The sequence below is a fragment of the Heterodontus francisci genome, chromosome 24 (assembly GCF_036365525.1).
Source record: "Heterodontus francisci isolate sHetFra1 chromosome 24, sHetFra1.hap1, whole genome shotgun sequence".
Taxonomy (NCBI): domain Eukaryota; kingdom Metazoa; phylum Chordata; class Chondrichthyes; order Heterodontiformes; family Heterodontidae; genus Heterodontus; species Heterodontus francisci.
The window spans coordinates 59,600,277-59,626,277 of NC_090394.1; the positions used below are offsets into that span (position 1 = coordinate 59,600,277).

Here is a 26,001-nt window from a genome sequence, read left to right on the forward strand (position 1 = left end):
TGCATGCAGTGCTGTATAAAGCGTGATATCCATTTTGAAGTAGCTGTACAGTACAAAGGGTTCTCTGGGGTTTCTCTGCCATCTCTCTGCATGTTGCACGTTTAGTATGAGCTGTGCTGTTTTGGGTCATTATAGGTTTAACACTACAATGAAACCTGTATATTTCAATGTACCTGAGACAAATTCAATTGAGTTATTTGGAGAAGCTAGTTGCCATTTTCATCCTGCTGGCATTTTCCTTGTAATGCACATATTTGTTTACTCATTCCATTTATCCTAATTTTACCTACAAGGATTAAATTAATAAACTGACATATCAAAATGCCTGTCATAACCAAATATGCCTCTCTGTTTCCACCATCTCCAACCCTTCTCCACTCCAAGCAACACCCCTTTACCCCAGCCATTTCCTGTCCATTAACCAAATTTCTGCCCACATTGCTACAATTCCTCTTATCCCATGTCTGAATTTTTCTAATAAGCTTCTTGTTGGACACCTTATCAAACTCCTGAAAACTCTCAATATCCGCTGCATTCTGTTCAACTATCGAATCAGTCACTCCATCAAAAGACTATTAAATTTGTTAGACCCAACTTGCCTTTAACAAGAGAAACAGAGTTAACGTTTCAGGTTGATGACTTTCAGTTCTTATGAAAGGTCATCAACCTGAGAGGTTAACTCTGTTTCTCTCTCCACGGATGCTGCCAGACCTGCTGAGTATTTCCAGCATTTTCTATTTTTATTTCAGATTTCCAGCATCCGCAGTATTTTGCTTTTGCCTTTAATTAGACTGCCTTTCATTAACCCATGCATTTCGAAATACTCACTAATTTTATCTTGAATGAATGGTTTCCAAGAGTTTGCCCATAACTGACAGACTAACTGGTCTATAGTCACCTAATTTATCCTTCTCTCCTTTCTTGAACCAGGATGTTGCATTGGCTGCTTTCTAATCCCACAGTACAATTTTCCTTCTGGAAGGTTGAAAAATTCAGGTCATTCTTTGCAGCATCACTGCAGATTGATTTTATTGAAGTTTCTTCATATTTGTGGAAGAGTTGCTGAATTTTTGAAATTCCAGGAATGAAGTGGGATATTTGTTAAATGTTCAAGGTGAACCCCGGCACACTAAATGTAATACTAAAATATTTCTACAGTTATCAAAACAGGTTTCAGTGTACTGTGAACCGCTATGCTTTCAAGTATGCGAAAAGTTAGTCTAATTCTATTACTGTTGTATTTGTTGCAGCCAATAAGACCTCGCCAACTGGCAGTGAAGGAAACCGTCCTGGTGGAGTGATTCGTGTATATGCTGATGAGAGCAGCGACAAGGCCTCAATTGGCAGCTTCATCCCTTATTGTTCTATGGCTCAAGCCCAGCTCTGTTTCCATGGACACAGGGATGCTGTCAAATTCTTTGCGTCTGTGCCAGGTAAGTAACTTGACTGAAGAACTATTCTTTAATCATAGTGATGGTCACAGGTTGCAATATCTCAAAGCATTTTTGACTACTCAGTTTCTATGCTTTTTCTTCCTATGGGAAAAATGAGCTATTCAGTACAATGTGAGGGATAATGTTCTGAAATTCTGGATCTCATCCCTGCCACACTTCCGACATTCTCCCCCCCTCTTGGTGGTGGTGTGGGCGCCTACTCCTTTTATGGTAATTACCCCCTCCCCAGAATTTGTGATGAAATCAGCAGCTGGGTAGACTGGAGGCTGGAAATTTCTGTTGGCATAGTGGCTGCAGGGATTTCCAGGCCAAACTCACGTAACATCCAGCGCCCAAGTAATTCAGCTCCATGACCATTGACCTACCAGACTAAAATAAAAGCAAAATACTGCGGATGCTGGAAATCTGAAATCAAAGCAAGAAATGCTGGAAATACTTAGCAGGTCTGGCAGCATCTGTGGAGAGAGAAGCAGAGTTAACGTTTCAGGTCAGCGAAGAAGGGTCACTGACCTACCAAACTATTATATTCTGAATTATCTGCAACCATACACAACACAAACATAGATTGTTGTTATTTGAGGGCTGTCTTTTGTCACTCTATTTAGTACTGTTTGTGTCTTGCTCTGTTAGGTAACGTTCTTGCAACATTGAATGGCAGTGTGTTGGACAGCCCCACAGAGAATCCGGGACCCACGGCACCTGAGCAGCAGGAGGAGCGGAAGCTGCAGCCTGTTCTAGTGCTCAGTGGAGGAGAGGGCTACATTGATTTTAGGATTGGTAAGTCAGACTCAACTACATAAAGTAACATAGAAAAATCCTTTAATTTACAAAGCATTTTCTCACCTCACTGCAATCTGTTCTTGCCTTTCTGTTAACTCATCCTGCACAGACCACCCTGTTCACTTTGTCCTGCCAGCTTGCCCAGTTCTCATTATCCTTCACACTCCATCCTGCACACACACTTTTTAACACACTCACATCTTGCCATGCTTACATTTTCCATGAAATTGTAGCACCTCACCCATTTTTTAAGCAAAAGGCCTAATTGTCATGATGTGTAGAGCTAGAAATTACTGTTGGTGATATCACATGGATGCTTGTATCAAATTTCTATCTATACTATTTTAACTGAGGTGTTAATTCATAATTTCCAGGCCATTATAATTTGTACTTTCAGAACGTCTTACACGCTTGGTACCAGCATGAGATTGCCTTCTTGGCAGATTTTACAACCTGTAAAGAAAATACTGGAAATATAGTATCATTCTTCAGTGTGTCTCAGTCTACAACACAGATCATTTTTCTAATTGCCATCTTTATAAAGGCTGTATTTGGCATTAGAGCTGAGTGGTCAAGGGCGATAGATGGTATTGTGCATATTTGTAATAGTCCAGGTGGGATTGACAGTACTGTGGAACTGAGTGTACATTCTGTTTACAATTAGCAATAGTGTAGGTCAGATGCACTAAAAAATTCCTCATTACATTACTCAGTGAGTGTATCTAAACCTCAGACCTAGAATGTCTATTTCTCATGAAATCAATATTAGTCTTCTCAGAGATTTGGTGAATTAGCATAAATGGCACTAACTTTCGGGGTTGTTTTGTGTTATGACTTAAGTGCGCAAGGAATTGGACTAAGCATGTTTAATTTTAAGTCTCTTAATAGGGAAGTGAAATGGATTTTCATCCACCTCATCCCTGTGTAGGTTGGGAAAATGTGGTGTAATGGTAATGTCACTGGATTGGTAATCTAGAGGCTCAGGCTAATGCCGTGGGGACACGGGTTCAAATCCCATCACAGCAGCTGGTGGAATTTAAATTCAATTAATTAACTTAAAAAAAATCTGGAATTGAAAGCTTGTCTCAGGAATGGCGCCATGAAACTATCATCTATTGTCGTAAAAACCCATCTGGTTCACTATTGTCCTTTTAGGGAAGGAAATCTGCTGTCCTTACCTGGTCTGGCCTACGTGTGATTCCAGACCGACAGCAGTGTGGTTGACTCTCAACGGCCCTCTGAAATGGCCTAACAAGCCACTCAGTTCAAGGGCAATTAGGGATGGGCAGCAAATGCTGGCCTTGCCAGCGATGCTCACATCCCATGAAAGTGTTAAAAAAAAAAAAAAAAAGTTGGAGTTAAGATTCTGCCTCCTTTCTCCACCCCCCCCCCCCCACCTTACCCCCAGCCTTCCCCTTATCCCTCTGTGTACCTCTCTATTTGTTGCACATTTCTCTTTTACTCAATAACTCTTTCTGTGCAGGTGACGGTGAGGATGATGAGACAGATGAAAGTCTACCAGATGGGATCAGACCGGCCCTCTCCAAGGCAGAACGAAGTCACATCATCGTCTGGCAGGTGTCATATATTCCCGAATGAGATGTTACTACCACAAAACCCACCCCCAAACGCCTGCACATCATCTGTATGTACATATAAAATACCCTGCATTGTACTTGTCCATGAAGAAAGCCTCTCAAAATCTAGAAATTCTGTTGCATTTCCATGATATCTCCACTTTGGAATTGGTCATTTATTGAAGTTTGCAATGGACAGTCCAACACCTTTTGGATTCAATTTGAAAAGGAAATGATATGTGAAAACCATTTAGGAATAGCTAACACTGGCTTTTTTGGAGATTGAATCCTTATTCACCATTTAACAAAATTTGTTGCTGTTACAAGCACTTGCCTTTATAATTAAGTTGTTCTTAGAACATTGAACTGACTCTAAGGATGCTACCATGATGCATGCCAGGTGCTGGAGGAAGTAATGTCATAAGGCAGCTTCTCATGTCTGTTCATATACACCCATCATTTAAAAGTTTAATTATGTTTAAAAATAGGATTTAATTTCTTCCTTTCATAAGTCAAACTTACCTCCCCAAAATGTTTTGTCAAAAATTCATTTCTAATAATGTCCACACTTAAACAGCCACCTGCAACTGTTACTTCACTCAACTGAGGTTCTGCCACTGCAATGGAACCCAAATGCCAGGTAGTGTAAGAAGGCTAGAAATATGGGTAAATGTTTTTAAAAACATTATGGGCACAATAAAGTGGAGAGATAGAGACGTGAGGACTGAGAATAGATGTGATTCTGTTTGTTTTGTTCAAGGGTGTCACTGATGTTCAATGACACAGGGAAGTGTAACCACTTTTCAGATCCTTTTTAACCTACCAATTTTTAGCTACCCATTCATTCACATTAAAGGCAGTGTCATTGAGGATGTTACTTCTTTTGGGAGAAGTAGCGCTTTCTCCTTCAAGATGGGTTTCTACACATGGCTCTGAGAAGTGAATTTTTACCATTGTTCATTGTAGCTGTCAGCGTTCTAGTTGGCACTGTAACAGTTTGGTGGAGCCTGTTGTTACCTGCTTTAATGTGTAACCATATCTGAACAGAGATAAGAAACTATGGAGCTTCAACAGGATGCATTTGTTATTCATTTCAGAATGTCATTGGGTTTTGCAAAAATTCTGGAGCAACTTGACGGATAAAAAAAATGACTGCCTCCTTCAATTAACCATTTTAATCAGTGAATTTTTTATGTGAAATATAAATCCCTTTGCTTTTTAAGTGGTTCTATTTCTTTTGGGATAAATAGAATTACTCTTAAGAGGCCTATTGTAGCAGTGAAATTAAAACAAGATCTTGGACACAGGCTGTACAATTTTCTGAAGGGTATCTTTTCCAGACAGATCTATGGATGGATAAGTTGTGTGTAAGATTGCAGCAAATATCTTGAGTTCACTTGGGCTTTGGGCCCACTGGATGGACATTCAGTGACCAAAAGGGAGTGTAGAAAGACATTTCAGTATTCTTCAGCAACCTATGTCACCTACATCTTCACCAATGCACAGAAGTAGGCATTGTGAACATTCATGGTATTCCAGTATTGAAACATTTAGTGAGATACTATATGCTTTGAAGTTTCTTTTTACTTGCTCTCAGTTGTCCTTTAGAAAAGTGAAATGGTCTCAAATAAAAGCAGAGCAAATCCAAAAGTGCTTTTGGTTTGGGAGGACTGGTAAAGGCAATGATTACATACTGTGGCTTATACCAAGGTATCAATGATACTTTCTAGGTTATCCACAATGCAGTCCTTACTATTTTTGTGGTGACTGTGTGCCCCAGTAGTTTTAGCTATATCTAGTTTTGGATGGGAAAGGCTGAAAGCTTTAGTATAGGTCTGAGTATCTTCCGCAGATTAAATAAATTGAAGAGGATATCAAAGTGCATATTGTGAACAGTATATTAAGGAGAAAAAATGGGCTCAAGGGAGCAAAGGGCATTTCATGGTCCTTATTTTCATTCACAAATGTAGCGTTAGATGGTGTTCCACCCTGGGAGGCAGGAGGAGTTGGAACAAAGTTAGAGATGACTTGACCAATGCACTGTGGTGAGGTTTGCATCCTTGCTTCTCAGCTGAAGAACAGCACAGTGGCAGTAGAAATTTAGGAGACAACATGGAGCAAGATTGAAAGACAAAGCATTTAATTAATTGTGTTATTTGAAAGGGACCATTAGTTTTATCAGTTCCTGTCTGAGCCATGTGGGAATATTAAGAATTGCACGTAAGAACAGTGACTACTACGACCTGCACACATCTTCTCTGGGTATGCCTGAGTCAGCTGTGCTAGGGTATAAATAGGAAAAAGTTTGAGTGTGGAGTTAGATTCACTTTTAATTTGACCATGTACATATCCTGGAATACATTATAAATGTTAGTGAATTCAAAGCCTTTACCTTCTGTAATTCTTCAGTATATGTATGTTCAGATAACATACCTACACCTTTCTTCCTTGGTGTAATGCAGGTAATAACAAGGTCATTTTGACCAGGAACAAGAAGAAAGCTGATGAGTTCAGTCATTTTCATCATTCTGACCAAGACATAAAGTAGGAATGAGCAAATTTTGAATAGCTGGCAGTAAAGTATGGTAATGGAGCTCAGAGGGGAAACAGAATCACTAGTAGAGATTGGAGAAAATGTGCCAGCTGTTCTTCAGAAGAACTCCCATTCATGGCAGGATAGCATAAATGACACCAGTTTGGAAATCAGCAAGTATCTGTATTTTCCTCTGGCTACGAGTGCATTGTATTTGAAACTTCTATCTGGTTCCCCTCTTGATTAGGTGATTATTTTTCTGGGTCCATAGATTATGGCTCTTCTGGGCATTCAGACCATGTCCTCTGCCAGTAGCAATGAGGTTTTTCTTGTCATGTAAAGTATCTCTTGTGTATTACAGTCTCGAGAGAGAGAGAGATTCTGCAGTGTAAACTCTTGCTTCACAGCAGAGTCCTGTACAAAACGCTGCCTGATGTATAATGAAAAGGTCGGGTTGGGTGTATAGAGAGGGTTGGCTGGTGTAAGGATATGTTCTGAGCTATTTTCCCTGTGCAATGTAATTAACAACATGTAATTGTTCCATATGTAATAAACATTCACATCATAAAATCACTTGTGATGTTCATTAACCAATTGAAACATGTACCACATTTCAAATTGTTTATTGTTTCTGTGTGAAGTTGCTTCTACACAAAAAGAACTAAATTACCAATGTATATGTACATAGTTCTGGAGCATGAGGTCCTGATATTACTGATGCTTACCCACCCAATTCAATGTGATGTCCTCGGCAAATTCCAGTTTATTTGAATTATCTTCTGACAGTTATTGTGTTGGCCTGAAGCATACAGCACTTTCCCATCTCCATTATTTGCCTGTTGGTGTAGTCCTATACAGATTTGATTACTACAGTCTCACAACTTTGCATTTTCAGTTGTCTGTGAAGTTTTAACCTTCGGCTGCAGTCATGATTCTTGAAATGATGTTTAAACTCAGTATACCATGGGCAAGGTAAAATATGCAGACACTTATTCAACAATTTTAGGCAAACACTTTTTAAAACAAATTAACACATCTTGAGCTTTGTTTGAGCTGTTATTTTCTTACAACTACTGGCAAAATACAATCAAACCCACCTCTCGTGCAGTGCAATACCTGTCTTCATATGGCTGTGTTTTATTAACAGCTCAGCAGAAACATACAAATGAGCTTCCTCAATACATAGCACAGTGAAGGACATTTGGAAAGACTGTTGGAATTTTCAACCCCAACAGCAAAATTGAAACATTTTGAATGACAAAAAGATCAGAGAAAAGGCAGTCAGTACCCTCAGCACCCATGTAAACTCAGAGTCTCCTTCAAAAACATACTGCATTCCAACCTCTCACTACATTCAGCAATCAGACATGAATTTACAAAGTGCCTTTGGTCTTATATTTACATTTGATGATTGTTACTAAGTAAAACCATGGTACATGCAACAATAATCTTTAGTGACCACTGCATAATTGCTGGTTTTCAAAAACAGTATTCACTTTTAATGAGTCTTTAAACATCAAATGCAAATGTATCCAAGGGGCTGAGAATTGTTTTAATGACATACCAGACAAAAACCTGAGGCATGCAGAAGGTTCAGGCCTTTGGATGGTGCATGGTGTGTTAAATAGTCTGGAAAGTGCTCCTGATTCCTGACGCAGCAAGATGTGCGTCTCGTTGTTGGAAGTAGGTGCAATGGTTGGGCACTTCCCACAGATAAAAACCGTTCGGTAGGTTGTCTATCTATCTAGTGGTCTGGAGTTTTTTTTGTGTGTGTGTAGGGAAAGGATGGTGCACACAAGAAAAAAAAAGTTCTTTTAAATACAAATGCAGTAAAAAGAGAAAAAAGGTTTGCTCGTAACTGAACACAAGACATCCAGGGCTGCATCATGGTCCATTAGACTTCATTTCCATCATTAGAGGCTGTCAGTTTGATACTTAACTCTAATGACCACTAGTGGTAAACCTTGGATACTACAACAGTACAATGTGAGTACAGTGTGGGAGAGTGTGGGAAAATGGCGCACTGACACAGAACACAACAGTCCAAGTGTATCAAGCCTCTGTCCTCAGTAACTTGCACTACGGCAGCGAGGCCTGGACAACGTACGTCAGCCAAGAGCGACGTCTCAATTCATTCCATCTTTGCTGCCTCCGGAGAATACTTGGCATCAGGTGGCAGGACCGTATCTCCAACACAGAAGTCCTTGAGGCGGCCAGCATATACACCCTACTAAGCCAGAGGTGCTTGAGATGGCTTGGCCATGTGAGCCGCATGGAAGATGGCAGGATCCCCAAGGACACATTGTACAGCGAGCTCGTCACTGGTATCAGACCCACCGGCCGTCCTTGTCTCCGCTTTAAAGACGTCTGCAAACGCAATATGAAGTCCTGTGACATTGATCACAAGTCGTGGGAGTCAGTTGCCAGCGATCGCCAGAGCTGGCGGGCAACCATAGAGGCAGGGCGAAAGGGTGGCGAGTCGAAGAGACTTAGTAGTTGGCAGGAAAAAAGACAGAAGCGCAAGGAGAGAGCCAACTGTGGAACAGCCCCGACAACCAATTTTATCTGCAGCACCTGTGGAAGAGTCTATCACTCTAGTATTGGCCTTTATAGCCACTCCAGGCGCTGCTTCACAAACCACCTCCAGGCGCTTACCCATTGTCTCTCGAGACAAGGAGGCCAAAGAACAACAATGTGAGTAGCTCAGTTGAGATTTTAGAATTTAGCTTGTTGGATTTTATTTCTTTTACCCTGGAATTTTTAAACCCAATCCACAAAATTTAATCATTCTTTTCCAAGAATAAACTTGTTATACACAAAACCTATTCATTTTGTAGCGTATCCAAAGCAGAATGTTAATACTTTTTTTTTATTTCCAAAATATACTTTATTCATAAAAATATGTAAAAATTACATTGCCAAACAGTTTCCAAACAGCACCAAAAAAGACAAACATTGCAAGGGAGATCAGTTTCCTTCAATACTGTCATGAGTTTCTTCCCAACCCTTCCGTTTCACAATTGTCATGTCAATTACAGTTTTACATTTACAGCAACTGAGAATATTAACGATACAGTTCAAGGGGTTTCCCATGGATCCAGCCCCTCGGTCCAGCTTGGTGGGGGAACCTTGTTAATAGTGTTAGGACCGAGGCTGCAGTACACTGTCTTTTTCTAGTTCCACTTCTCCACAGGTCACAACATATATATAAATGTTTACCCAGTTATTGATATGGCCAATTTTTTTTTATTCATTCATGGGATGTGGGTGTCGCTGGCCAGGCCAGCATTTATTGCCCATCCCTAATTGCCCTTGAGAAGATGGTGGTGAGTTGCCTTCTCGAACCGCTGCAGTCCATGTGGGGTAGGTACACCCACAGTGCTTTTCAGCAGGGAGTTCCAGGATTTTGACCCAGCAACAATGAAGGAACAGTGATATAGTTCTAAGTCAGACTGGTGTGTGACTTGGAGCGGAACTTGCAGGTGGTGGTGTTCCCATGCATTTGCTGCCCTTGTCCTTCTGGTTGATAGCGGTCGCGGGTTTGGAAGGAGCCTTGGTGTGTTGCTGCAGTGCATCTTGTAGATGGTACACACTGCTGCCACTGAGCATTGGCAACTGTGTGTATACTGTTTTATTTCAGAATAAAATCCACCAACCAGGTTTATTTAATAAACAAAATTATCAATTTATTATAAAACAAGACTTAACAATGTTTTGCTTCTTTAACAGATTGAAATATGAAAGTTCCCTTAAAATAGTGCTACGCATGTGTGCATACACCAGTTAAAGAAAAAAGTGTTTTCTCTGAAGAGATCCTTTACAAAAAAAGAATACTTTGCCCAAATACTTGTGCTTTTCCTTCAAGAATTAACAAGATATAGAATGATATTGGTTGTCCCTTTTCTGACATGCCAAATATGCGCAGACGGCTGTCACTGGGATCTTTCTGGAGCAGTTCTCTTCAGGCGACAGCAAGGATTGGTCTGGCAGGCTTTCCAGGAGAAATGCAACATCAGGGGTTTCAGCGATCATACTGGATTCTCAGGTTTTGTCAGATGGAGGAAGGATGGCCTGGTCTTCTCTCAACAGGCTGACCCCCAACTGACTCAAAACAATATTCAAAACGAAACCAACTCTTGACCACCATAAATCTTGACATGTCACTTCTCCATAAACAACTCCCCTAGTCAGCAAGTACCAAAGTCCTTCCAGTGACTTAAAAAAAAAAATTCCAGCAGCTATGTAATCTCTTCAGTCCTCCAAAGGAATCCATTTCCACAATTCTAAAACATGAGTCCTCAATAGAAAATAGAAGCACTTTCATAATACACCGTTCTAATCTAGGAAATCTGTGCTTTAGTGTTGTGTAACAGTTTATAGTAGTAAATCTCAGTGGGGTTGTTCTATAGTTTGATTCACTAACCTTAATAACTATCTGGCATTATCTTTGTAGTCCACAGATTCAGGATTAATCAAACAACTTGTCTGTGTGAACTGCCTATCTTTAATGTTATTCATAAAGCAAATTCAAGTACCTCGACCTGTGTTCTATAGGTAGTGTAGAATAGGTACTGTACAAATTCCTACAAACTAGTTTGCTTTGAATTTCCCTGGTATAATAATCAAATTCATACAACACTGAGGTGACACGGAAATAAATCTGCTTCGTCTTATCTTGGACACAGTCACTGTTCAACAGCTCCAGCAATAAAAAAAAAAACCAAAAGTAACGAAGTGGATGCTAGGAATGAAACAATGACCATTGCATTAAATTATAGTTTCATTTAACTTTTTCCCCATTTCACTAACTTTTTAGCTTCATGTTCTAACAATCAAATATCTATACAGTACAAACCTACATAACATTAAATCTGGTTAGTAAGAGTTGGGAGAGAATCTCATGCATCACATTCAGTATAATACATTTATGAAGCTGGTTTCATTCACTGTTTAAGCTGTCCTTGCAGGACCAGAGATACTGGCTGAAATTTTACATCACCCCAGTGAGCTGGAGAGGGGGTGGCGTAAAATGGAGCGGTAGGCTCCAGGAGGCCTTCTCGGCATGCTCCCGCCTCTGCCCCACTTTACGTGGGCTGAGAGAAATGGGCCGCCTGTCCCAGGCCAATCGAGGCCCTTAAGTGGTCACTTAAGGGCCTTCGCCCGCCTCCATGGGTATTTTACTCGTGGCAAGCGGGCATCTGGTAGACGTGAAAGGCTGCCCAGTGATACCTGGTGGCCTGCCAGAGCACCGAGGGCCCGACCCCGATTGAGGGCCACCCCCCCGAAATGACCACCCTTGCCTCAACGGGCCGTAACCGATCTGCCCGGCGAAGCAAACCAAACTTACTTCGGTCCTGGCTCCGTGTCCTCGGCTGGGATGCAGTCCCAGCAGTGGCCACCGCTCCCGATGGCGCTGCTGGAACTAAGAGCTGATGGCCCGATGATTGGTCGGCAGCTCAATGAGGCAGGACTTCCTCCCTCAAGCGGGCGGAAGTCCCGCCTCTGAACAGTTAAAGCCTGGAGACCCGTAAAATGCGGATAGGATCCCCGGGCTGGGCGGATGCGGGTTCGCTACCAACTTTTACGTCGGCAGCCAACTCCTGTCCGCCCGTCGTAAAATCCAGCCCACTATCTTGCTAGTTCTTTCACACCTTGTTAAACAATCTCACTGTTTAATACTGGACCATCAGTATTGCAATAGTGACCAGATAGAGGTAAAAATAATTAGTATTATTCCACTTTTTACAGAATTTCACCTGTTAACGAACATTCCACCCAATCTGAAATGATAATTCATCACACTCAATCCAAGCACCCTTAAACTGCACTGACAGAGTTGAACTGTATTAAAAAAAATTCTAAAGCACCATTAATTTCAAACAGCAAAAAGATCACCTTGACCACGATCAGCAATTAATTCACTCCTACAGTCACTCATTATTGACTCTACAAGAACAGGCTTGCCTATGAGAAAGTACCAACTTATTCTCCAGATCTTCCTGCTCTGTGCAGAACCCTAAGCATAAAGGAGTGAAAAATTCTACATTTTTAGACATTGATTAAAGTAATTAAATAGTACTTTACAGTCTCTGACTTGAAACAAATATGATAACCAGACTAAAATATACAATAGGTCAGGACAGAGGTTCAAATGTAGGTTATTTCCCCAGCCTATACTGAAATAGTTGGTGTATGGCCAGTTACAGCCTCTTCCCACACAATCAAGAATTTAAGTGTTTTTATATTTCCATGTGTGTCCATGTCACTCCTGCAAAAGGTTGAAGTAGATTTCAGGTAAAAAGAAAACCTCAAGATAGAAACCAAATAAATGCAAAAAATGTAAATGCACTGCAGGGCTATCAGCATATGTTGGAGAGGAAAAGCCAATGTTTCAGATCTAGAAATACACCATTTCGTAAATTTCAGTTGGGTTCTTGGGCTTGATATAGTTGAGCCCCTGTATGGAGGCAACATAGTTTTAAAAGAATTTGCATAAAGAAAAACTTAATGGTCTAGAGGTCCACTGCAGTCACAGCATGGACATTATCATGATGACACTTCAGTAGTGATGGGCTTGTTCCTGAGCTAAAATCAGTCAAAAGACTGGTTTACTCATAAATCCAGTCATCAGCGCAGTCGTTCCAGCAGATCAGCTCCTCTGGGCGGAACCAGAGGGAGATTTCACGTATGGCACTCTCCACCGAATCACTGCCGTGGATTACATTCCTGCATCACACACCAAAACAAACAAACTGGGTTAAATGCTCTAGAGATTCAAGCTGCATCACTGCATTCAATTCCAAGGATTACAGGATGTACTATGTATTATGTACCAGAAGTAAGAGTAGAAGAAAATTATATTCCCCCTATTTCCAGAACATCAGCATTTCAAACTTCCATTTCTAGCTAAAATGAATGAACAGCTGGACCCAACACTTGGTAACATCTGTATCTCAGCCACGTTTGCCAGTTCGGGCTGGTGCTACAGGTAGGGTGCTGCTCGGATGAACACTTGATTGATCTAGTAGCGTCAGTTGTGTACCTTTCTCCTGATCATGTAGAAATGGGGTTCCTAATCTCAAGATTGCTCATAATTCAAAGCAGCCTGATACTACTTGGGAACAATGTTAGCCACTATTCTCAAAGGAACATTCCCTATGGTGGGATACGCTGCGTGGGGTTGAAAGGAGGGCTTTATTATTGAGTATTTACCAGATTACTTAATAAACCACTGACCACCTCCAGGCGCTTACTCATTGTCTCTCGAGACAAGGAGGCCAAAGAAGAAGACGACGACTTAATAAATGATCTTACTCTTTTGGGTAATTCAATACAGCACCCAACAATGATGGGATATCTGCCAATGATGAGGATCAGAAAAGCACATATAAAGCATTGGTGATTTGCTGCAGAACCACTCCACAGGAACAGGAGTAGGCTATTTAGCCCCTCAAAGCTGTTCTGCCATTCAATGGGATAATGGCTGGTCTCCAACCTAACTCCATGGGCTGCATTTTAACAGTCCATCGCCAAAGTAGACAGCGGATGTAAAGAAATGTGGCCCACCTGCACGGGCACCACACCACGGAGCCGCCACGATTTTAATCGCAGTGGGGCGGCCGCCACGAGGCCTCACCACTGCTGCCGAGATCGGCATGGGGCCTACCACCATCAGGGTCGGGCCTCCGCCACACCGAGCTTCATTGTCTCTCCCTCTCCCTCCGCACCCCCCCCCCCCCCCCCCACCACCGTTCCCAATGGTTGAGGGTTTCTGCCTCCACCACCGATCCGAGCAGTGAATTCCAGACACCCACCACCCTCCGGGTGAAAAAGTTTTTCCTCATGTCCCCTCTAATCCTTCTACCAATCAGCTTAAATCTGTGTCCCCTGGTAATTGACCTCTCCACTAGGGGAAACAGGTCCCTCCTGTCCATCTAGGCCTCTCATAATTTTGTATACCTCAATTAAGTCACCCCTCAGCCTCCTCTGTCCTAAGGTAAACCACCCTAGTCTATCCAATCTTTCCTCATGGTTGCAATTTTCCAGCCCTGGCAACATTCTTGTAAATGTCCTCTGTACTCTCTCCAGAGCAATTATGACCTTCCTGTAATGTGGTGACCAGAACTGTACGCAATACTCCAGCTATGGCCTACCCAGCGTTTTATACAGTTCCAGCATTACATCCTGCTTTTGTATTCTATACCTCGGCCAATAAAGGAAAGCATTCCTACTGCTGCCTTCACCACTCTACCTACCTGTCCTACCACCTTCAGGGACCTGTGGACATGCACTCCAAAGTCTCTCACTTCCTCTACCTCTCTCAATATCCTCCCACTTATTGTGTATTCCCTTTCTTTGTTTGTCCTCCCCAAATGCATTACCTCACACTTACAGCTATTCTCTTCACTATCAACTGCACGGCCAATTTTTGTGTCATCGGCAAATTTCCCAATCGTGCCTCCCACATTTAATTCCAAATCATTAACATATACCACAAACAGCAAGGGACCCAACACTGAGCCCTGTGGAATGCCACTGGAAACCACTTCCCATTCGCAAAAAAACATCCGTCGACCATTACCCTTTGTTTCCTGTCACTGAGCCAAATTTGGATCCAACTCACCACATTCCTCTGTATCCCACAGGCTTTTACTTTTCTGACCAGTCTGCCATGAGAACTTGTCAAATGCCTCACTAAAATCCATATAGACAACATCCACTGCACTACCCTCATTAATCCTTCTTGTTACTTCCTCAAAAAATTCAATTAAGTTGGTAAGACACGACCTTCCCTTAACAAATCCATGCTGACTATCCCTGATTAATCAGTGCCTTTCTAAGTGACAGTTTTCCTCTCAGAAATGATTCTAATAATTTGCCCACCACTGAGGTCAGACTGACCCGCCTATAATTATTTGGCCTATCCCTCGCACCCATTTTAAACAATGGTACAATGTTTGCAGACCTCCAATCCTCTGGTATCTTGCCTGTGTTTAGTAAAGATTTGAAAATGATCCTCAGAGCATCCGCTATTTCCTCCCTGGCTTCCTTTAACAGCCTGGGATACAATCCATCCGGCTCTGGTGATTTATCCATTTTCAAGGATGTCAAACCCTCTAGTACTTCCTCTCTCATTATGCTTATTGTATCTAATATTTCACACTCCTCCTCTTTAACTACAATCTCTGCATCATCCCTCTCCTTAGTGAAGACAGAGACAAAGTACTCATTAAGAGCCCTGCCCACATCTTCTGCATCCACGCATAAGTTACCTTATACATCTCTGATAGGTCCTACCCTTTCCTTAGTTTACTGATAAAACATTTTTGGGTTTTCCTCTATTTTACCTGCCAATATTTTTTCATGTCCTCTCTTTGCTTTTCTAATTTCCTTTTTAACTTCAACTCTGCACTTTCTATACTCCTCTAGGCTTTCTAAAGTATGAAGTTTTTTGTGACTGTCATAAGCTTTCTTTTCCTGCTTTATCTTACCCTGTATGCTGCTAGATAACCAGGGAGCTCTAGATTTGGCAGTACCACCCTTTTTCTTTGTAGGGACATGTCTACACTGTGCCCATTGAATCTCACTTTTGAATGTCTCCCACTGGTTTGCCACTGATTTTCCTTCAACAGCTGTATCCAGTCCACTTTCACCAGATCTCCTCTCTTTCGTAAAATTTGCCTTCCTCCAATTTAGAACTTAATCCTGTTACTTCTTTGTCCTGTTCCATAACAATGCTAAATCCAATTGTATTATGGTCACTATCTCCAAAATGGTCACCCACTGTTACTTCATCTACTTGCCCAGTTTCATTACCGAAGACTAAATCTAGAATTGCGCCCCCTCTCATCGGGCTTGTTATGTGCTGGCTAAAAAAGTTCTCTTGAATGCAGTTCAAGAATTTTGTGCCCTTTGTGCCCTTCACACTGTTTGTATCCCAGTTGATATTAGGGTAGTTGACACCCCCAACTATTATTGCCCTATTGTTTTTGCACTCAGAAATGTGCCTACATATTTGTTCTTCTATCTCCCTCCCACTATTTGGGTGTCTATAGTAGACTCCTAGTAGTGTGGCTCCCCTTTTTTATTTCTGAGCTCAACCCATATGGCCTCATTTGATGATTCATTTAGCATACCATCCCTCCTCACAGCTGTAATTGATTCTCTAACCAATAACGCTACACCCCCTCCTTTTTTATCCCCCTCGCTATCCTGCTTGAAAACTCTATTTCCAGGGATGTTGAGCTGCCATTTTTGCCCCTCTTTAAGCCAAGTTTCCGTTATAGCAATGATATCATGCTGCCATATGTTTATCTGTTCCCTCAGCTCATCGGCTTTATCTGCTATACTCCTTGGATTTAAATAAATACCTTTTAACGCTGCCAAATTCCTGTGCTGTACACTTTTTAACTTTTGCTTCTTCTGTCTTTCACAGTCACTCGCTAATTTTCTGCCTTCCATCCCTGCTCTGAATTTGTCCTATCTGAAACTCCCATCCACTGCCAATCTAGTTTAAACCATCCCCAACAAAGCACTAGCAAACCTTCCTGCAATGATATTCATTCCAGTCCTGTTCAGGTGTACAAGTCCCACCTTCCGCCAATGCCCCAGAAATCTGAAGCCCTCCCTCCTCCACCATCTCTCCAGCCACACAAATTCATCTGATGTATTCTCCTATTTCTATACTCACCAGCACGTGGCCGTGGGAGTAATCTGGAAATTACTATCTTTGAGGTCCTGCTTGCTACTCTCTTTCCTAACTCCCTGAACTCAGCCTGCAGGACATCATCCCTTTTTCTATCTATATTGTTGGTACCAATGCGGACCACGCTCTCTGGCTGTGCACCCTCGTCCTCCAGAATGCACTGTCGCATTCTATCTCCATTGGATTCTAATTCTCTAGATATAAAGACCAGCATTCCATTAGTCTTTTTGATCATTTTCTGTATTGGTTCATGATATTTTATTGATCTGTGTACCCAGACACCCCCGCCCTGCACCCAAGTCTCTTTAGACCTCCACTGTTTCTAGCTTTTCAGTAGTTAGAAAGTACCCTGTTCTATCCTTTTAGGTCCAAAGTAGATGACCTCACAATTATCTACATTGAAATCCATTGACCACAACTTTGGCCATTCACTTAATCTATTAATTAATATCTTTGTAATTTTATGCTTCCATCTACACTGCTTATAATACCACCTATCTGTGTGTCATTGGATGTGTGGCTTTCTATCCAGCCAGAAATTTGAGGATATGAAAGGTTTTCATAGCGTAGGTAGAGACAGAATGTTTCCACTTGTGGGAAAGAGAATAACTAGAGGTAATCAATATAAAATAGTCATCAAGAAATCCAATAGGGAATTCAGAAGAAACTTTTTTACCCAAAGAGTGGTGAGAATGTGGAACTCACTACCACAGGGAACGGCTGAAGCAACTAGTATAGATGCACTTAAGGGGAGGTTACATAAGCATAGGAGGAGGAAGGGAATAGAGGATTATGCGGATAAATTTATATATGGAAAGACAGGAGAAGGCTCAAGTGGAGCATAAATGCTGGCATGAACTGGTTGGGCCAAATGGTCCGTTTCTGTGCCGTATATCCTTTGTAATCCTATGTATCCCATCATCTAAATCATTAATAAATGGAGTACATAGTTCAGGTCCAACATAGATCCTTGTGGGACACCACTAGTCACATCCTGCCACTTAGAGTACCTGCCCATTATCCCTACTCGGTCTCCTGCCATTCAGATAATTTTCTAACCAGGTCAATAACCTGCCTTCACCGCTATGAACTTCAACTTTAGCTACCAGTGTCTGAAGAGGGACTTTATCGAATGCCTTCTGGAAGTCTATATAAATAACATGCATGGACATTCCCCCAACCACTACATAAATCACCTCTTCAAAACATTCAATCGGGTTTGTCCGACATGACCTACCCTTTATAAACTCATGCTAGCTCTCTCTTTTCAGTTGCAATTTTTTTTTTTTAAATGGTGTTTAGTCACTCCATCCTTAATCTAGGAATTTCCCCACAACAGATGTTAGACTGTCTATAATTCTCTGGTTTCCCTCTCTCACCTTTCTTAAATTGCAGAATGGCCTCTCACCCCTTCTTCAATAGCAGAGTGAACCTATCCAAGCTTATGAACTAAATGTTTTACACTTATAAATGAATTGCATAGCTATTTTGAAAGATTTTAAATCAGACTTATTGAGGTCTGCCATGAGAATTCTATTCAACAAAGAATGACCTCAATTTCTCCTAAAATTTTAATACCAAGAAAATACCCACCTGCCCATTTCAACACAGAAGTCACCCCTGATGGTGCCTGGCGCAGATTCTGCAGGATTGGTCTCTCCCAGCATGGCCCAAGTGATTTTAACAACATCCAAACCTTGCCACACCTGAAATGTCAAGGAAATAACACTCAGTTACAGAATCTTGGTATCAGCTTGCAAAATAAAAAGAGGGTCATCTTATCAAATTAAAGTTATTGTGCCTACAAAGTATTCCTTCACCGCAATGATTCAGCAGAGTAGTTCATAAAGATGAAGACAATGCAATTGTTATTTTAAACTATAAACATCTGTAGCACACATACATTGTTTTGAAATTGGATTCTGACAAACAGCTGCCAGCTGTCTGTAAACTTTGTACAAAGCATTTTATCCTGAAATCATGTATTTAAGTGCATTAAAGATACGGCTGCATTTGCTGACAACATAACCACTAGGTGGCGCTGCACTGGCACATGCACAAATGCAGCCTGTGCCACTTAAACGTCAGTCTGTGCCATTATACAGCTGCCAGGACTAAAGATGGCGCTGTTCAAATAATCACACAAAGGCAACGTAAATACATGGTAGCACACAATGGCCGGAGGGAGGGAGCGGGTGGGTCGGGGAAGGAGGGAGCGAGCGGGCGGGCCGGGGAAGGAGGGAGTGGGGGGGGGGGGGGGGGGGGAGGAGGAGAGTGCACCCGCCACCACCAAGGTCTTCAGCTGTGCTCTCCTTGTTCCCCCACCCCTGCTCTCTCCCCGCTTCCCCACCCCCGCTCTCTCGCCGCTTCCCCCATCCCCGCTCTCTCGCCACGTTATGCGATGACATCATCTGCGCGTGCGCCAACTCGTCCTGGCAATGCGGAACACAGTGCATACGTAGAGAGCGGGAGCCCGTCTGCGCATGTGCGCAGATTGGCGCAGTCTGATGACGTCAGCTGCTGGCTGCGTTGTCAAGAATCACTTCGTAAAGATAATCAATCTGTAATGAGGTGGATGAAATATTCAATGACTTATTTCACTGATTGAGGTGTTAAACTGCTTTTGTACAACTTAAGATCAAAGCACATTGTATTACTGCTATCAAGTCCAGAATGTTTCTTTCCTTACTATTACGACCGACCGCTCAAGTCAAAGTTCCCAATCAAAATATACGATTCTGATTGTGGTGGGAAAAACATACTGATAATTCAATCCCGTCGTTCCACAGATCGCCTAACATATCATTTAAAAACTTTCCAAATTAAAGACCCAAATTATTAACCCCTGAATGAGGCTAACCAAACCAGGTGTCTTTAAATCAACAAATTAACTCTTTAATTAGAACTAAAATTCTTAAACACTATGAAGATGTAAACATTTAAAATAGAAAAAATTAAAGTCCTTGCAAATTTACAGTCCAATGTTGCTTGAAGTCTTCACAGAATGTTGCTTTCCTTCTCCAGCGAATTTCAACAATTAACGACTTGCAAACACTTTCAACAGAATGAATCTGACTTTAGAGTTTTTGAGGGATAAAAGATTGTCAGTCTAACTTCCCTTCCTTCAGTTTAAATTACCAGAGATCTCTGTTTTGGCTTGACTTTTTCTTAGAATTTTGAGATAATAATGAACAGCATAAAATCCTATTCCTTCAGTTTAAATGGTAGAGAGCTCTTTTTCCAGGTGCTAACACCAGCTGTCCTCTGTGTCTGTTAGAACAAACTGTCTTCAACTAAAAGCCAGTTCAAAACTGAATTGTAACAAATGTATCGCATGAGACTCACTCCCAGTGGCTGTATCTATGGCAACGAGAATGCACCCTTTGAATCGCAGTCTCCAAATGGCTATTTCTAAGGCAACGAAATGCATCTTCCTATAACTCCTGAGGCTTGCTGGTTCTTAAAGCAATACTGATCCCCTGCAAGCCTTAAAGGCAAACCGCATGTTCCGAAAACAAACTACAGGACCATGACATCACACACAATTTTCCGCTTTTCTCCCTTCCTCTCAAAATGCTGACTGTTTGCTGAGGTACAGTTCTAAAGACCAAGTGCATCATTCTTAATAGAGAGTCTAAACAGTGAGTATCAGCAAGTTGTGAAACCATGGAGGCCATCACCCAGGCCTAATGCTGTCTTCACCCACTATCCCACAATGTAGTTTCCAACACGGATCACTGCATGTGATCTGAGGCAAGAAACTTAACTGATTTTCCTCTTTTCCAGTTCAAGGGTACTGAACCAGTTGCAGCTCCTAAATCATGCAGTTCACTGCTTGTAAAGATCAGAAAGTCACACGTTCCTCATCTGTGCTGATCAGGTTAACTGAGGTACAAACCAGCAATGTGATTTTCTGGTTTGTACAAGTGATGAAATTCTAGGTTAGGAGCTTTTCATGCTGACGTTAGCAGAGGCATGGAAACGATCAGCCACCTGTAGATTCGAGGAATGGTAAGTTCTTACTCTGATAGTCTGTAATTACTTATTTAATTCGTTCAATAATTGGTCATTAAACAAATCATAAAATATCCCAGCCATTGTTTTCAATGCTGTGGAATGGCTTCTCTACAAGATATTTATTTTACTATTCAATGTAAAATGCTCCTTTAAAATGGATGTGCAAAAGGTTCCTCCATGCAGCCCTATTAAAATCTTTAAAAACAGACATAAGTAGGGAAAAACTAATTGTCGAGGATTGCTATTAGGGCAAATATGGATCACTTTCTGTACTTACTGAAGGTCCCCTTTAATTATTCAGAAGAATTTGCTCATCATTGTTCACAAAAGCTGCTCAAGAATAGAACAGCCCTTTATTCTTTATCAATTTTTAATGTTCAATATTAGTGTTTCTATACTGAACATCATTAAAAAGTTAAGTCCTTTTCCATACTGATGTACATGAGGCTACCCTCATTCACCGATACTATGCCAATATGTAATAGGACTTGGTTCTTACAATTTGTAACAGTTATTTTTCAATCCCCGTAACAGGCAGCAAGAGGTTGTGACCATTTCCCCAATCCTCTGAACAGGGGTAACAACTCAGATCACCTACTACCAGAGTTGACCAACAACCAAGTAAGATCAGGGAACAAGTCAGCCAGTTGCTCCTTTTATCTTACCATGTTGCAGATTGACTTGACACAAATAGGAGAAAGACAACTTACAAAATTGGATTAAAGATACATATTATATAGTTCTGACTGCTTTAACATACCATAGCAACCAAAGGGCCAGAGCTCATGTATTTCACCAATCCATTGAAGAAAGGCCGGTCCCTGAGTTCAATGTAGTGATCTTTAAGCAAGTCTTCCGAAGCCTACATAAAAAAAAAACACAGTATACTAATACTTAATTTATTAGATTTATCCAATTACACATTGGAGTATAATATAAAATTTACCTCAATATATCTGAACTTTAAATCTTATAACTGATAGCAATATGGTTGCTCACTTTGCTGCAAGGCTATAAGATATAACGTTCAGATATATTGAGATAAATTTTATATCTTAATGTATATATCTTAATATTAATTTTATCAAAACTCAACAGTGGTCTGCTTGATGTACTGATAATACTGTTGCTCACTTTGCTGCAAGAATATAAGAAATAAAATTTACCGTAATATATCTGAACGTTATATCTTATAGCCTTGCAGCAAAGTGAGCAACAGTTCTGAAAAAGGGTCACTGACCTGAAACGTTCACTCTGCTTCTCTCTCCACAGATGCTGCCAGACCTGCTGAGTTTTTCCAGCACTTTGTTTTTATTTGAGCAACAGCATTGTTATGTCATCAGTACATCAAGCAGACCAATGTTTAGTTTTTTTTTAATTAATGCAGAACATACATGATTTCTCTTCTGGTCTTAGCTAGAGCTGCTACTCATTATTACATGTCCTATATATTTGAACATGATACCAGAGAACACTTTTGTTTGCAACTTACTGAAGCATTTAAAGCTGGGAATTGCCTTTATGAATATCAGCACAGTGCTATGTACAGTCCAGTTGGTTATGTAAAGCATAATGAAATAAAAATATTTTGCCCCATCATGGCTGTCCTCCCACAGAACGTGTGCAAACCATCCAAATATGGATACCAACCAACTATTTAAACCCTGGACAAAAAGTTCTTTGTTTTTTTCCTGCTTTGAAAGATAAAAGGTAGATGCTGAGAAAACGCGTCCCCAGATGCGAATAAGGAGTGGGCCATTTAGGATAGAGATGAGGAGAAATTTTTTTCACTCAAAGGGTTGTGAATTTTCTGAATTCTCTACCTGAGAGCTGTGGATGCTCAGTTGTTGAGTATATTCAAGACAGTTTGATAGATTTTTGGGTACTAGGTGAATTAAGGGATAAGGGGATGGTGCAGGAAAGTGGAGTTGAGGCAGAAAACCAGCCATGATCTTAAGGAGGCAAATGTATTGAATATCTGTGTAAACATAGGTCCCTCTTTATCATATTTGTAGAGTCACCAGACTATGTGTTTAACCCAGCTTAATGAATCAGAAAATTCAGCATGTTTTGGAGAACCTTTGCGCACATTAAATGATCCCCTTATTCTCAAGTACCTGTATCTTACTATATCCACACACAAAAGGTACCTATCCGTACTGAATTACACCTATACCTCACTACATCTAGAAACGTACACAAGGTACTGTACCTGCATTATTTTCATTCCAACCAGTTTAAATCCCTTCTGCTCAAACCTCCGTATGATTTCGCCAACAAGGCGACGCTGAACTCCATCTGGTTTGATAGCTATGAAGGTGCGCTCATGTTTTCCAGTAATCACTAAAAAGTAAATAGAAAATGCAGAGATTTGAAAAGAAAAACTAGCATTCATATAGCACCTTTCACAACTACAGGATGTCCCAAAGTGCTTTACAGCCAATGAAGTGCAGTCACTGTGGTAATGTGGGAAACACAACAAATAATTTGCACACAGTAAAGTCCCACAAACACCAATGTGATAGCGGCCAGATAATTCTGTTTTAGTGATATTAGTTGAGGATTAATATTGGGCAGTCATCAGGGAGAACTCCCCTGTTCTTCTTCAAACTAGTGCCATTGTTTCTTTTACATCCAGCTGAGAGGGCAGATGGGGCATTTGATAGTTGGCACCTCTGACAGCGCACCATTCCGAGTACAGCATTGAAGTGTCAGCTTCTATGGGCTTACCTACGCAGTACAAGCAGTAAGAACACAGAGGCAGCAGCAGACCATTCAGCCACTCAAGCCTGTTCTGTCATTCAATAAGATCATAGTTCAACTGCAATTACCTGCCTTGGATCCGTAACCCCTTGCCTAATAATAATAATACTTTTGAAATTTTCAATTAACCGAGCCCTAGCAGCTTTTTGGGGCGCGAGTTCCAGATTTCCACTACCCTTTGTATAAAGAAGCGCTTCCTTACATTATCCTTGAATGGCCTGGCTCTAATTTTAAGGATATGACCCCTTGCTCTGTAAATTAATGAACGTTCATTCCTTATATTGCCATGGATTGCACAAAGCAGATACACGGTCCCTGAGTGTAGACCCAGGTACTGCCCAACCCCTGAGTGGAAAACGGCTCCTCCCAGCCCCGACCTTCCCCGGTTATTCCCCCTCTCACCCATCTGGAACATGTAGGCAAAGACGGTCAACGCCACACAGATCATCCCACCCTCCGACTCTTTCTACCAGAGCAGGAACGTCCGAGACGACAGCGTCGCGTACAATAAGGGGTAGAGGTAGCGCGCACGGTGTGACGTACCGCCAAGGCGGCGCGCACGGTGTCACGTACAGCCAGGGCGGGGGCCCGCGGGAGTGCGCACGGTGTCACGTAGTCAGGGCAGGGTCCGCGGGAGGGCGCACGGTTTCACGTACAGTCTGGGTGCGCAGACCCCGTGACCGAGGCCCCCCCCCCCGACTCGTTGCTGGAAGGGAGCACGTGACTTTTCTGAGCCGTCTCTGGGCGGAGATCTCGGTGACGGTGCAGGTGAGGTGATCTTGGTTGTCAGTGTGAAGGAGGCGGACTGAACAGTATTCTTTCCAACATTTGATTTAAGTTCATTATATTTCTCCTCAAAATCTCCCCACTTTCCGTGAGTTACGCTGGGATACAGTTCCTAATGTTGCCATGTCAAACCACCCAGGCTTTCTGGAACTTTCTAAAATGTATATCTGATTTTTTTAATACAATAGCCCAATTTTCCCATCTCAGTGTCTCTTGAAATTTAGTTGTCTATTTTTAGTTAATTTTCAACAGCATAGCAAGAACTCAGGACATGACTTCTGCCTCCTTTATCCTGTTCCACATAAAGTCCTCCAGATGTGTCAAAAGGACAGCAATCCTAATGGTCCCACCAGAACTGTCTGCTACCATTGCCTCAGTGGCTGAATCTGGAACATTAAGAGACTGACCAACACTGGGGTTCTGGGGCATCAGACAAAGCTCGATCCTGCCATCATCAGACATTCACACATACTTATTTTGAGCAGAAGTTGCTAGAAAGCAGTCAGACACATAAACCCTAATTATTTTTTTGCCAGAGGAACAGCGAAAGTGTGTAGTGTCTATCATCAATCCAGATGAGATTGGTGAATTTGTACTGGACCAATCTAGGGATTTAAGTTGGCTGCTTTTTAAAAAAAAGGCTCAATATCAAAATGTCAATGGCTGAAATTTTACACCCCCCCCCCCAAAGAATGGGCTGGTGGGGGGGCTCATTCCGAATTGCTCCCGCCTCCGCCGCCATTTTATGTGGGGCAGTGGCGGTGAGAAACAGCCTGCCCGCCCCAGGCCAATCAAGGCCCTTAAGTGGCCAATTAACAGCCACTTAAGGGCATCTGCCACGGGGATTTTACAGTTGGCAGGTAGGTGGTCGAGGCCTCTGAAAAACCGCCTGATAAAGGTAGGTGGCCTTCTGATAGCCTGGAGGGGTGGGGTCCTCCTGATGGGGCACCCTGTGCCCGACGGAGAGCCGCCCCCGATGACCCAGCTGCCCCCAATGCCCAACACGCCCCCTGCCTTGCCGAATCAACCACCCTTGCCTCGCTGTGGCCTGACTGATCGCCCCCGGCAAGGCCCCAAAAACGTACCTGTTCTCCGGTGTTCCCTGACATCTTCACGCTTCAGCTGGGTTGCAGTCTCAGCAGTGGCCACCGCTTCTGGTGGTGCTGCTGGGACTAAGAGTTGCCAGCCCGCTGATTGGCCGGCAGCTCCATTAGACGGGACTTACTGGCTCAATGAGGTGGAGGTCCTGTCTAAGACCAAATAAGGGCCTGGAGACCATAAAATCTGGTCTGGAGACCATAAAATCTGGTCTGGATCCCCAGGCCTGGTGGAGGTGGGATTGCCACCCACTTTTCAGTCGGTGGACGGCTCCTCTCCGACCACCAT

At 42.1% G+C, this 26,001-nt stretch overlaps 2 protein-coding genes across 18 annotated transcripts in view; one reads left to right on the top strand and one right to left on the bottom strand.

Moving 5' to 3' along the window:
- Window positions 1-6,886, top strand: part of mapk8ip3 (mitogen-activated protein kinase 8 interacting protein 3) — a 225,118-nt gene extending 218,232 nt beyond the window's left edge. For all 17 annotated transcript variants that reach the window (XM_068056312.1, XM_068056319.1, XM_068056320.1 and 14 more), the window contains 3 exons: window positions 1,251-1,433; window positions 2,085-2,231; window positions 3,718-6,886. In XM_068056312.1, the coding sequence (XP_067912413.1) occupies window positions 1,251-1,433; window positions 2,085-2,231; window positions 3,718-3,833 (446 nt within the window). In that variant the 3' untranslated portion in view covers window positions 3,834-6,886. The remainder of the gene's footprint in view (window positions 1-1,250; window positions 1,434-2,084; window positions 2,232-3,717) is intronic.
- A 2,375-nt stretch (window positions 6,887-9,261) lies between these two features.
- nme3 (NME/NM23 nucleoside diphosphate kinase 3) lies at window positions 9,262-24,340 on the bottom strand. The gene is made up of 5 exons (XM_068056331.1): window positions 24,232-24,340; window positions 23,279-23,409; window positions 21,827-21,928; window positions 18,643-18,755; window positions 9,262-13,070 (listed from the first exon to the last, which is right to left on the bottom strand). Exons 1-5 carry the CDS (start codon window positions 24,275-24,277, stop codon window positions 12,953-12,955), a joined length of 510 nt encoding a protein of 169 aa, XP_067912432.1. The 5' UTR covers window positions 24,278-24,340; the 3' UTR covers window positions 9,262-12,952.
- Window positions 24,341-26,001: the final 1,661 nt, after the last annotated feature.

Bases quoted from the DNA above. Each gene is read 5' to 3' on its own strand.
- nme3 (XM_068056331.1), bottom strand. From the start codon at position 24,277: ATGATCTGTGTGGCGTTGACCGTCTTTGCCTACATGTTCCAGATGG. The intron at 21,929-23,278 runs GTACAGTACCTT...TTTTTTATGTAG, and splicing joins TTGGAATGAAAATAATGCAG to GCTTCGGAAGACTTGCTTAA. The intron at 18,756-21,826 runs GTATGTTAAAGC...TTGACATTTCAG, and splicing joins CTGGCCCTTTGGTTGCTATG to GTGTGGCAAGGTTTGGATGT.